We start from the raw sequence: 13,165 nt of genomic DNA on the forward strand, positions 1-13,165 counted from the left end.
AATCCTTTTTCTTCTAAAGTGGTGCGCAATTTGGATTAAAAATAAATTGGCTTATTAATATTTAATTATTTCGGGGTGTAACAAAAAATAGTGACAAGTATAAACAAACAGGAAATGGCAAATTTGCCATGGTTCATTTCTTAAAAACTACACAGTATATCCATAAATTTTACAGGAACTAAAATTAAAGTTTATATTAAAAACAGTGACTTTCTATCATTAACTTTTTTTTGGATTATTATTATAGTTTTGTGATTTGCGATTACGACGTGGCAAAATCGCTGATAGTCTGCATTACAATTTGTAAACCCTTTGTAGAGTGTATTATAATTTAAGTCAAAAGTTTTTTGTCGTTTTAAAGTGGCATAATTTTAAATGATAGTAATTTAATTCTCGTAAAATCTGTATTTTCAACTTGTTTTGTATTTTGGAGTCGATTTTTCGATATTTTAATTTTCGAAAAATGGGCTTGCAGAAAAGTTACCTAAATCCTGCACTTCTTAGCCCATAACTTTTCTTACAGACATCTGATTTCAAAGTGGCATACTTTAAAATGATTGTGGCCCAATTCTCTAAGAATCTGTGTTTCCACATTTTTTTTTATGTTTGGGTCGATTTTTCATCATTTTAAGCAATGTAACCCCTTTCCAAATTTTCGAAAAATGGGTTTGCAGAAAAGTTACCTAAATCCTGCACTTTTTAGCCCATAACTTTTCTTACAGACATCCGATTTCAAAGTGGCATACTTTAAAATGATTGTGGCTCAATTCTCTAAAAATCTGTGTTTCCACTTTTTACTTTATTTTGGGGTCGATTTTTCATAATTTTAAGCAATGTAACCCCTTTCCAAATTTTCGAAAAATGGGTTTGCAGAAAAGTTACCTAAATCCTGCACTTCTTAGCCCATAACTTTTCTTACAGACATCCGATTTCAAAGTGGCATACTTTAAAATGATTGTGGCCCAATTCTCTAAAAAACTGTGTTTTGAACTTGGCTTGGAGTTTTGGATCGATTTTTTGTCATCTTTTATTTTGTTATTATAGTTTCACAGTTTTTTTTGCTATATATTTTTTTTACCATATTAGGCATTGAAATATAAAATATTAAACTTGTATAACATCTACAAGGGCATAAAAACTTCGGCTTGCCGAACCTTGCTTCTTTCTTGTTGATTTTAAAGTATACCAATTTCTGACCGATTTTTGCTTAATTTATGCGCAGCCCGTGCTTCGCCTCCAGCAACAACAATGGCCATAATATTAATTGTTTATAAATAAATATGCATATATTGCCAAGGGAAGTTTATGGGCCGCAGGCGCTAAACGTTGCGTTGCAGTTTTATTATTTTGTTTGTTTGGCCATGGCCAGATAAAAGTAATTAACGCCTATTTCGAAATGGACAGAAGAGGGGGCGGGGAGGCCAGAACAATGGACAGCGGCGGGCCATAATTATTATTGACTTATTGGCCACAATGGCATTTAAGAGAGGCCAGCACACCCGGCTCGGAATCGCGAAAGTATTTGCATAAAATTTGCATTGACAACGGTTGAAAGCAATTGAAACAATAATTTCGTCATTAATGTGCGACAATCCGATCACCTCCTCTCCGGTTCCCTGTTCTCCGGCTGCCACCTGGATGGACGGACAGACGGACGGACTCCTCTGTGTTCCCGCGCTGTGTGCGAATTGAAAACGTGCTTATCGCCGTGCATCAGCAACGGACGGAGTGGACTCGGATTGGGTTGGAATTGGAATTGGGATTGGGATTGGAATTGGGATTGGCATTGGTCGGACGATGGCATTTTTCTGCCATTATTCGCCCACTGCAATTGTTTAACGCGTTTAATTACATTTGTTGGCCGGCACTTAATGTTTTTATAATTAATAGAATCAATATTGATACTGCCCCCCATTGATCCTCCAATGGCCTGCCCTTAACCCGGTGGCATCCACTCCGATTTCGATTCCGATTCGGATTCCCATTCCCATTCCAATTGCACCGCAGCTGTGGTTAATTGTAGATTAAAAATGTAGCCAATGCGGTTGCGGTTCAGGGAAGCGTTAAATGTCTGGTCAAACTATGGGCGTTGGGTAAACACAAAGCTCGGCCGGCACAGTGGCCACTCGCTGGGATGCACCAGAGAGTAGAACTCAGCCAGCATGTTCCCCGTAGTCGGGTTTCCCTCTTTTAAATGTTTAATGTTTATTTGCCGCGACTTGCATTTAATTACATTCGCCTCACACATGAGAAGAGCTGTAAGCATGCATGCGAAATGCACGGGGAGATTCCCCTCCTCCTCCTCCTCCTCACCTCACCCAATCCTCGCCAGTGGAAACTGGATACGGGACTCCCTCTTGAGGCGGCTGGCAAAGGACGCTTTAGAATGCAGGCAGCGTAAAAGATTAGCCCGATTAGTTCAAAGGGTTCACAGCCCACCCTGCCCCTTGTGGCCCACTTGAGAATTCCACGGCGTAAACACATTTCCTTTCCTATTTTTTTGACTCAGATTCCGATTGGGATTTAAGGCAGGGGGCATAATCATCATCATCCATGGCTAATGCCGCGATTTGCTATTCGCACATCGTTATATGAATATGGAATGGCCAGCGGATGAGGGGTGGATTCTCAATGAAATCTAAATTGTGCGGAGTGTGCGTGTTTTATTTAACCAAAAAAATAAGGAAACAAAGAAACAAGTGAATTTCGATTTGACTAGATTGAATTTGGAACGAAGTGGCCATGTTTTACACGTAAAATTTGAATGAAAAGAAACTGCCCCGCCCCGGTGCAATTCTATTGCAACACGGAGGCGTAGGACGGTTGGGTGATCTTCTGCTGGCAGGTTGCCCCTTCGGGGGCAGGTCCTTCCTCACCCTGCGGCTGAGTGCTGGGTGGTCTCGGCGCGGCTGGCGACGCAACCCTCGATCCGGATTGACGTGGGCTGGGGTCATGCGGCTTGGGGCCACAGTGCTGTCGGAGATCGTGTCCAGGAGTCGCTGTCATTTGCTGCACCATCTCGCCACCGATCGACATTTCTGGTCCCATTCTGTTGGGCGTGTTGCCTCTTCCGGCTCCTCCTTCACCTATGTACGGCATTGGCATCTTGTTCAGCTCCGGACTGTTGCCATTCAGGTGGAAATTTTGCATCGCATTGAGATTGACGCGGGGACTCGTGTTGCGATTGGACGGTGGGATATTCATGGGCATTCCTTGCTGCATATTGGGATGGTTCATACTTGTGGGTATACCCTGTGGTACACCTTGTGATACACCTTGTGATACACCTTGTGGTACACCTTGTGGTACACCCTGTGGTACTCCCTGTTGCATACCCTGCGACATACCCTGTGACATATCCTGAGGCATACCTTGTTGCATACCCTGTGGTATACCCTGTTGCATACCCTGCTGCACACCCTGTTGCATATTCTGTGACAAGCCCTGTGGCATACCCTGTTGCATACTGTGTGGCATACTCTGCGGCATACCCTGTTGCATATTCTGTGGCATACCCTGTTGCATATTCTGTGGTATACCCTGTGGCATACCCTGTTGCATATTCTGTGGTATACCCTGTGGCATACCCTGTTGCATATTCTGTGGCATACCCTGTTGCATAGCCTGTGGCATACTGTGTGGTATAGTCTGCGGCATACCCTGTTGCATATTCTGCGGCATACCATGTGGCATACCCTGTGGCACACCCTGTTGCATGCCCTGTGGCACACCCTGTGGCATACCCTGTGGCACACCCTGTCCCAGACCTTGCGGCATACCCTGTGGCATACCCTGTGCCATTCCTTGCGGCATACCATATGGCATGTTGGGCTGCGGCATACCCTGCTGAATACTCTGCTGCATGTTCGGCTGTGGCATCCGGCTCGGGCTGAGCATCTGCACCGGCAGGGGCAGCAATCCGACCCCCATTCCCATGCCTCTGCCTCTGCCCATGTGGTTCATGTGGTTGACATGGTTCATGTGGTTCACGTGGTTCACATGGTTCACTGGACCACCGCTCATTTGCGGGGGCAGCATGTTCTGGCCGATGTTGCCGTTAAAGGGCATCCCGGGGTGGGATTGATACTGCTGGTGGGTCATGTGGTGGCCATGCGGACCATGAGGTCCTCGACTGGGACTCGGACTGTAGCCGCGACCACGTCCGTTGCCGTATCCGTGTCCGGGTCCCTGCCCGTGTCCGTTGCCATTCATCAAACCCAGGTTGCCATTGACGTTTTGCATCATCATGGGCCGCTCCTGCCGCATTTGGTACATGGTGGGCGGTGGACCGGCTGGTCTCATGTAGATCCCACTGGGACCAGGCTCGTGGCCCATCATGGCTGGATTGGCTGGATTGGCTGGGTAGTCGGGATTGGGTCGCTGCTGGCCGTACATGGGGCCGTAGTTATTGTAGTGGTTGTTGTTAAAGTGCTCCGGCTCCTTCGGCTGGTTGTCAGCTGGAACTTGGAAGCCGATTGGGGGAGCTCCATTGGGACCAAAGCCGTTTCCGGGCATTGGAGGCATTTGAGGGATTGGTGGCATTTGAGGCATTTGTTGCATTGGTGGCATTGGTGGCATTTGTGGCATTGGTGGCATTGTCTGGGAGGGGAGCTCCCGATGGTCCCGAGCAACGGCATAGCCCGGGAAATGGGTGGGGGGCATGACGTGGGGCTGCACCTGGGCGCAGGGCACGTTGCCGCGCGGCGTCTGCGGCATTTGGTGCTCCTGGTAGGTGGCTCCATAGCCCGTCTGGGAGCGATTGGGCAGAAGGGGGGTCTCCGACAAGACGTAGTTAACGAAATCGACCTCGCCGAAGCAGAAGGGCCGGGAATTGGAACCGACCAGTTCGTTGATCTGCTGCTCCACCAGGCCGGCTATATCCTCGACCCCGAGTTCTCGAGGTTCGTTGGCCCGCGCCACCTGCTCCTCCTCTTCCTCCTCCTCGTCCTCCTCCTCCTCATCTTCCCCCTCATCCTCTTCCTCGTCATCCTCCTCCCCTTCATCCTCGCCCCCCTCCTCCTCTTCGTCGCCTTCCTCCTCTTCCTCACCTTCCTCGTCGCCTTCCTCCTCTTCGCCATCCTCGCCGTTGGCCTCCTCCTCCTCCTCGATGTTGCTGCTTCCCGCGCTGCCCCGCCGCTCCGACCCCCCCGCCTCGATCCGCGATCGGAAACTGAGGTTCACGCTGGCGGAGTTCTCGCTGCGCGACGTGTCCGACGGCCTCCTCCTAGCGGTATAGGTTCCGTCCAGGTTCAGCCACAGCTGCATCTCCAGTTCAACCGGCCGACCTGGACTGCCGCCCGAGGTGGATGGGCCATGGGCCTGGGCCGCTTGGTGACTGCCAGAGGGCCTCACCACGACCGGATCTCCCCGACCACCAAAGTTCGCATTCGGGTAGCCTCGTCCGCCGTTACTCTGGCCGGGACGTCCGCTGCCAATGGGTCCGTAGCGGCACTGGTTGCCCCCACCGAACTGACCCGAGCGGTAGCCGAAGCGACCCGACTCCGGATAGCGCAGTGATCCGCCCAACTTGTGCGGCTGGGGGTGATGCGGCGCCATCGGATGACCCGGCTGCATTCCCGGATGGGGGTTCGGGTAACTCGGATGCTGGAAGGAACCATGCGAATGGGGATGTGGTGGCTGCATGTGATGCGACTGTGGATGCGGCTGGGGATGGGGGTGCGTCTGGGGATGGGGATGCGTCTGGGGATGGCGATGCGTCTGGGGATGGGGATGCGACTGGGGATGGGGATGCGACCCCTGATGTGGGTGCATTGGCATTCCTGGCGAAGAGCGTATAAAGTGGATTCGATTATAGACCTGGCAGAGTAACTTACCCATGGGCCTGCCCCAAAGGCCAAACTGCTGCGTCGGTGGTCCGTTTTGTGGCGGTCCGTTCGGTGGTCCAGGTGGATACGGTTGCTGCATCATGGGTCCGCTAGGGCCACCACCCGGATGTCCTCTCATCCGAGGTCCGTTGGGGGACATCTCGAAGACCGCCGGTGATCCCGGGAAGTAGGCCTGCGGAGGCACAGATTCACCTTCACTCGGCGAGAGCAGCATGCACTTGCACCGGAACTCCGTCTGGGTGGTGGCATCCACCAGCTTGGGAATCGCCTGCGGGGATGGCGGGGGAGGAGGGGTAGCTGGCCTCGAATCGCCACCAACTCACCTGGATGCGGGCCAGATCCTCGGGCGTGAGGCTGTGCGGATGGCTGTCGTAGGGCAGGTCGAGTCCAGTGGCGGTCGCCCAGGGACGTGGGGCATTCTGCGGGAGAGGTTAGAGAGGGTCAGGTGGTCAGGTGGTCATCAGAACTGTGCACCTAATCTTACCGCCGGCAGGAAGAGACTCGGATGCAGCGGCGGTGTCTCCAGAATGGCGGTGGTGTAGGCGGCCATCTGGGTGGGCGTCATGTGCTGGAAGGGACCTTGGAGCAGCGGCGCCAGCAGGTCATTGGCTCGTATCAGCAGGTTTCGCAGTGTGGCCATGAACTCGTCCATTTGCCCGGCGAAGTTACCGAAGGGCGGGAACTTTGCCCAGGTCCCCTTATCCGGATCTCCAGCCAATCCGGAGGAACCCGGCGGCGAGGTCGTCGTCTCGGTGCCGTCGAAAACCCGGCTGCGATTGTGGTTGGTACCGCACTCCGTCTCCCTGGACAGATCCGGCTCCGGCACTGCCGCCGGCGGCTCATTGATGGTGTTCGGTCGGAAGCAGGGCACCCACGTGGTGGGCGGCTCCGATGGTGATGCAGGTGGTGATGTGGACAGTCCCAGTCCTCCGGCGCCCTGCTCGCCGGACTCCTGATCCATGCCCAAGCCAAAGCTGTTGCAGTTGCGCTCGCCACGGCCTGATTTGAGAAAGAGATAGCTCCGCGGGATATCGCCTCCCGGTCCGATGTAAGGTCCAGTTCCATTCTCCAAACCAAACTCGAAGGAGTGCCGCAACGGCGGCTTGCGTGGAGCATTCTCTGAGTCATTGGCCCGCTCCTTGGCCTTGTAGGAGCCCATGGGATAGAAGACGGGTGCGTAGGGCGACATCTGGGCTCCGCTCGAGGTGTCCGACACGCTCTGCGGTGTGTCCATCTTGGCTGGGGCATCCGGATTGCCGCTGGGCGTCCTTGGCGGAGGCTGTGTGGCAGGTGCAGGGTCTGGCGGTGGTTCCGGACTTGGTGGTGGTTCAGGTCCTGGTTCTGCCTCAGGTCTTTGCTCTAGTACTAGTACTGGTACTGGTACTGGCACTGTCTCAGGTCCTTGTTCTAGTACTGCACCTGCTACGGGTCCTGTTTCCGGTCCTTGTTCTGGTGCTGGTCTTGGTAGTGCTGGCTCAAGTCCTTGTTCTGGTGCTGGCCCTGGATCCGGTGGAGGTCCTGGTGGAGGTCCTGGTTCAGGTCCTGGTTTAGGCTCTGGCTCTGCCCCTGGTTCCTGATCTGGCGGCGGCTCAAGATCTGCAGTGCTCGATGCGAGGATAAGAGGGAAGTCAGGAAAGGCCAAGGACTTACCAGCGGAGGAGTTGGCAGTCTCTCCGTTCGCTATTGGGCCGGCCAGCGGAGGAGGAGGACCCAGTTCGCCAGTGGACACTACCGGTTCCGTCATGTTGAAAAGGAGAGGAGAGTCCAAGGATTCCTGGATGCACAAGAGGCCATGTTGCGTGACTCGTTATGTGTGTGTGATTTGATTAGGACTCGCTTACACTTCTGCGGCTGTCTTGCGAAGGATGCGGAGGGATCAGCTCTCCTTGTGCCAGACTCGTGTGCTCCAGTTCAAGGACGTGCTTCGCATGGGCAAGACAATGCTCCAGCTACCCACCCTCCCCCCCTCCCCCACCGTCTCCTGGTGCTGCTTCCTCCCGCTGGATATCCTGTGTCTGCGTGGCTGCTGTGAAAACATTTTTGCAATTATTTCAAATATTTTTCAACACGGCTTTGAAACGGCGACGTGCCGACGAGGATGAAACCCTTTTGTTCTCCTCCATCTTGCGCCAAAATATTTTTCCACATTTTATTTTGCGCATATTTTTTTACTGCCTCGCCTTGGCGCGAAATTAGCGTGAGGCAAAGGAGAAAGGAGCAAGGGCGGGGCAAAAGGGACGGCGAAGATAAACTTTAAATAAAACATGGCACACAAAGGGCAAAGGAAGGGGTTGCAAGGAGCACGAGGCAGGAGGCAGGAGCAGGGGGTGTTGCTCCCGGAGGAGAGACGTCGAACGGCGCGGCACAGACCGCAATTCAAATAAAATCCTTTAGGGCTTTTGACTTTTAACTCATCCGTTTAACGAGCGCTCATGTTCGTGAGGCAGCAAAATATGCAATCCCGCCCAGGGGGTGGTGGGGATTTCATTTCCCGGCCAGGACAGCACCCTTGACACCTACACACACACATGCGAAGACAGAGAGCCAGGCACGTCCTTCGTCCTTCGTCCTCCGTACTCCGTGCCCCATGCAATTGCAAAACGAGAGCGAAACAAAACGCGAAACAAGCAAATCCAAGGCAAATCAAGTTTAGGGAGTATGCGACCTGCTGATGCCCTGCAAGTATTGAGCTAACAATCAGGTAATTCCATTTGCTTTTAGAATTTCCCGTGTTTATTTGACAAGCCTATTCTTGTTTTTAAATATTACATATTAAATTTAAGAATGTAATCATTGGGGATAAGCCTTTAGGTATTTGCATTATACATCTCGATAGTTATCTCTATAGTGCAGGGTAGTCGACAGGTCGACTTGACCGGCCACTCGGTGGCGAAAGCGATTTAAAATTTTTATGAGCCCTTTGGCCAGGCATATCTGAATCTACGCTGTTGTGATTGCCTTTGTCACTATTCCAGCCGAGCACCACGATTGCGGCACAATAAGCCAAATCGATTGATGGCAATTTCTGAATTGAACAATTGCCACTTGCGGCCTGTGTGTGTGGAGTGGGGTGAGAAGGAGGAGGAGGAGTCGAGAATCCTCGACTGGAGCAGGCTTCAGCGAAAGGATGCGTCCAGGCGTCGAAGGCCTCACTTAACTATGCCACCTCCGCCTCCAATCCAAGGTGGATTCGCGGAATGTTCCCCAGTGGTTGCGACATTTATTAACTGGCAAATACACTTGTCACGGCCACGCCCCCTTCGAGCACGCTTCGTTTAATAAATTGAGCGTTTTACGCAATTTATGCGCCTGATTTGACATTAATGTGGCCCAAACAGACTCGCCCACACATGCATAAATAACTGCGCACACATGTATGTTTATTTACATGTTGCCAACAGCCCCCCTCCCCTTTCCTCTCCTCTACTCTCCCCTCCTGTCCTGTTCAACCCCCCCTGGGCATCTTCATCTTCTTTTCAGCTTCTTTTTATTTATGACAACATCTGTCCCGGTAACTTGCTCCTCTCGCAAGGGCGTTAACGTGCATGCCACACACACTCCATTAATCATTTTAACAGCCCGCCAAAGGAGTCGCCTCCACGTGTGGCAACCGTGTTCGTCTAGTTTCCGTTCCGAAAACTTGGGCCATTAAAGCCGGGAGCCACTAAGCCGGTCTCCCATTAACCGGCGAAACGTAACTCACGGTTAGGAGTTACTTGCTTTTGCAATGCAATGGCTCTGACGTCCAACAAAAATGCATTAATATGCCCTTAAAAATAGTTTTATTTCCGGGAGCTTAGCACCAAAAGTTGTCTACTTTCCAAATCTCAGTGCCCCTAGAAATAGTTATTAAACGAGGCATGAGAGCAAAAGAAAAATCAGCGTCATTTTGGGAATGATTTGAATGAAGAACGCCATAAGAGTTGTATCCATTGGTATTTTGTTTAGAACCCTTAAGAATCTATCCTTCTGAACTTATAACTTGACCTAAATAAGCCTTATTTTAAATATATGTACTTCTTTAATTTAAAGTCTGACTCTCTATTTATTGAAAAGAACATTTTGTTATGGTTAGTTAATATTTTCGATTAAGCCCATTCCAATTAATGTCAATTGATGGTACCATTAAAAACTCGCATTCCAAAACCTAGAACCAAATTTCGGTAAATACACCAGAAAATCGAGTATGTATTTGGCCACCAAAAATAATTATATTTCCAAGAACTTGGAAAGCAAAGGATATACCCATGCCAAAACCCGAAGTGAGATTTTCAGTGAAATCCCAACTCCATCCTCATCCTCTTACCCGAATAGTTAGTGCCATTTTAGTAACGCCCCCCCTCCCCTCCCCTTCCCCACAGATGGGCCACAACAATTCCCAGTTGCCAGTCAAAGTGGAAGAGTTGAAAACTCTGAGACGCAGCAATAATTCACGTGTGCCAGCTAATAAATTAGATGGAATGCGGCCCGAGCGCATCAAAGGATAACTTTTGCGCTCCACTTAATGCCAGCCCCATCCCGCCCAGAAATCCCCCAACCCCCTGCCCATCCTGCCCATCCATCCCGCCAAACACGAAAAGCATTAACCTGGGCAAATAATCAGCAGTAAATATTTTATACGTGAAACTTTGACAAACGAAACTGGAAATTCCCGGGGCAGAGGCAACTATGTGTGGCATTTGGTAAGTTGCATGCCACAGTAATCTAGGAATAGCTCCTGACAAAGGACACGGGCTTTGCTGGTCATCCTGGCCATCCTACCAGATGATGATGCTGATGGCTTGGGCTTACGATAAGAAAGCAACAAATAGAAATGAATGTCAATGGCTAATCAAAATAAATGCCAGGGGAGGAAGACGTGGCCAGAAAGTGTGTGTGACAAATGTCGAGCTTAGGATGAAATGGAGGATACACCAAATTCAGAGGGGGGAAAGGAAAAAGGGGGGATTCATTTAGAGCTAGCTTGGCTGCCACAAATCCCTGCTCGTTTTGACCAGGCCATAAATTCATTTTGGCTCGCTGCACATGCAAATGTCCTGTCCGAATGTCCTAATGAGTCAAATGGAGTGGGTGCAGCAGTGGCAAAAACAGCACACAATGAGTCCTTAAAGATTAATTAATCTTTTGGTGCCACATGCGGCCGCCGTCGAGGATAACGCTGATGCGTGTGTGTGTTTGTGTGCGGCCTGACCATTGTCCTGCGTCCTTTCTGGTTTCGGTTTTAAGCTAATGACACAAAACGCCAAAAAGGATGCGAACCGAACGAACCCTCGAAGGGGTCACCTCGTTGTGCCATTGGAATGGGGGGGAGGGGGTGGAAGTGGCAGTGGCAGTGGAGAGCTCTCGGCCTGGTTGGGCTTATCTTTTGCTTTTGAAGAAATAATTAATGACCTCGTTTTTGCCACTGTGCCACCCGGAGCAGACACAACGGACCAGGGAGCCAGGCCATTAAAAATCGTTTATTTCGATTTGATTTAATCCAAAATAGATTGCCTGTCCCAGGTTTTTGCTCCCAGTTTCCAGTACCCAGTTGCCTGGTCAAACGGAGGATGCGGCCAATTTATGCACTCAATTTGCAGTGGGCCGGGTGGAGCTGCGCATTTATAAATTTCATTGGTTAATCCTTATTTTCGCATTAAGCGCGATGGCGAGTGCGAGTGCGAGGACCACCGCAACCGCTATGCAAATGTTGCATTGTCCTGTTGCACCAACATCCAGCTCCTGCCCCTTGCCCCCTTGCCCCCTTTTGGCAATTAAACTAATCGCACGCAGGGCTTAAAACGCGATTTGCGGCGTCGATTGCCAATTGCGGCATGGCGCAGCAGGGCTTGCCCTTTTAGCGATTTTGCGATTTGCCACAAAATTTATTTAAGCGACACAGCCCCAAAAACCCCAGCACCCCAGCACCCAAATCCCAATCCCAATCCCCGCTAGATGTCAGTTAAACTGTTTGCATTGCCTGTTTAGCGGTTATTGCGGCACGGCGCCTAATGCAAATGTTTAGTTACGGTTACGCGTGGCCAGACGGGCGGACCAAAGGACCACAGGACATCAGCACGAGGGGATTCATGGAGGGGGAAATAGGGATCGGGTCTGGAAATAGTGTCTGCAGAGGACTCACCTGGTTCCGATCTCCGCGTGCTGAAGCTGGTCAATATGTGGTGTTGGATCTGGACAATGTCGATGGCTGTTGCGTGAAAAGTTCGTTTGTAAACTCCGAAAGATTTGCGTTTTTGCTTTTTGTTTTTTTTCTCTTTTTTTAATAATTTTTTCTCTGATGCTGACACTGTCGTTGTTTCAATCGAACTGCCAGCCAGAACCAGTCGAACTATCGAGGCGCTATGAACACATTCTCAAAGCCCACTTGGATGGCCCAAAATAAAAAAAAAAAACAGAGTTCTTATCAATCCTGACAGGTGGCAAGCTGCTCCTCCAGTCAGTGTGGCCAATTCCCCGGTCGGTGTTTAGCAGCTCGAGCGGAATCCGTCAAGAGCGCGTCAATTTAATTTCGCACGTGGTCCTGGAAACGGGGATGGGTGCCCCAGCGGCATTCAGTGCCTGCCACGTGACGCAAGGACACTGGGATCGGTTGCAGCTTGTGGCTAATAGCGACCAAGAAAACGGCCACCCGATTTGATTTCTCGCAAATTTCATTAAGCCAGATAAATGGCCGGCGATTAACAAGCTGTCTTTGCCTAAGTCCTTCCCCTCGTCCTGTGGTATTTATGCAAAAATTCGTTATGGCTGCCAGAGGAGCGGAAACGGAAATCGCACGCACTTTGGTTTAAATACACTACAAAAGAGTCGCACTAATATGCAGGGAATCCTAAAATCCACAAAAGAAAATGGACTTTTATTAAATAAAAATAAATACTTTGCACATCTTAAAGAGGAACACAAACAGAAGCTCTACAAATATAAAATTATTTTTTAAGTTTCTATACGTAATCACTTAAATTTCTTGAACCATATAAATAACAAGGAAGTGCCAATAAAAGTGTCTAAAAGTATGCCTCGAAAAATAGACTCAAAATAAAATGTTGCATTCATTCAGACACCTTTATATTAGATTTTGTAAACCTAGTCATTTCCATGGATCCCCCTTTTGTTTCAATTAGAAACTTGTTTTGAAAACTCAAGAGCAGGGCATTCGCAATTCGATGATACCCTTTGGTTGGCCTTTGTTCCATTGTTGTGCTCGCTGTGACATGATAAATTGCTGGAAATTATTCCTCAACTGCTGCTGGCAACTTCAACCCCGACTTTGCATATAGCTCTTTTTATATCGCAGCGATATCTGCGGTATCTGTGAAATGGCA

General features: G+C 50.0%; 1 protein-coding gene across 2 annotated transcripts; it reads right to left on the reverse strand.

Annotated features, from left to right (window-relative positions):
* Positions 1 to 2,639: 2,639 nt before the first annotated feature.
* On the reverse strand, positions 2,640 to 12,151 carry LOC108049936 (trithorax group protein osa). 2 transcript variants are annotated; one of them, XM_044461064.1, is made up of 7 exons: positions 11,968 to 12,151; positions 7,688 to 7,869; positions 7,497 to 7,620; positions 6,331 to 7,442; positions 6,170 to 6,265; positions 5,835 to 6,114; positions 2,640 to 5,780 (listed from the first exon to the last, which is right to left on the reverse strand). In XM_044461064.1, exons 3-7 carry the CDS (start codon positions 7,588 to 7,590, stop codon positions 2,797 to 2,799), a joined length of 4,566 nt encoding a protein of 1,521 aa, XP_044316999.1. In that variant the 5' UTR covers positions 7,591 to 7,620; positions 7,688 to 7,869; positions 11,968 to 12,151; the 3' UTR covers positions 2,640 to 2,796. The 2 variants fall into 2 exon arrangements, with proteins under 2 accessions (XP_044316999.1, XP_016986831.2); XM_017131342.2 differs by having other exon boundaries at positions 7,688 to 7,872.
* Between the last annotated feature and the right edge of the window lie 1,014 nt (positions 12,152 to 13,165).

This window comes from Drosophila rhopaloa, unplaced genomic scaffold, assembly GCF_018152115.1.
Source record: "Drosophila rhopaloa isolate 14029-0021.01 unplaced genomic scaffold, ASM1815211v1 contig_3, whole genome shotgun sequence".
NCBI lineage: Eukaryota > Metazoa > Arthropoda > Insecta > Diptera > Drosophilidae > Drosophila > Drosophila rhopaloa.

What these genes read in the sequence shown, in the direction of transcription:
- LOC108049936 (XM_044461064.1), bottom strand. Translation starts at nt 7,590, where the DNA reads ATGACGGAACCGGTAGTGTCCACTGGCGAACTGGGTCCTCCTCCTCCG. An exon ending in GACTGCCAACTCCTCCGCTG is followed by an intron (nt 7,443 to 7,496) that starts GTAAGTCCTTGG and finishes CGAGCACTGCAG; the next exon opens with ATCTTGAGCCGCCGCCAGAT. An exon ending in AGGATCTGGCCCGCATCCAG is followed by an intron (nt 6,115 to 6,169) that starts GTGAGTTGGTGG and finishes CCATCCCCGCAG; the next exon opens with GCGATTCCCAAGCTGGTGGA.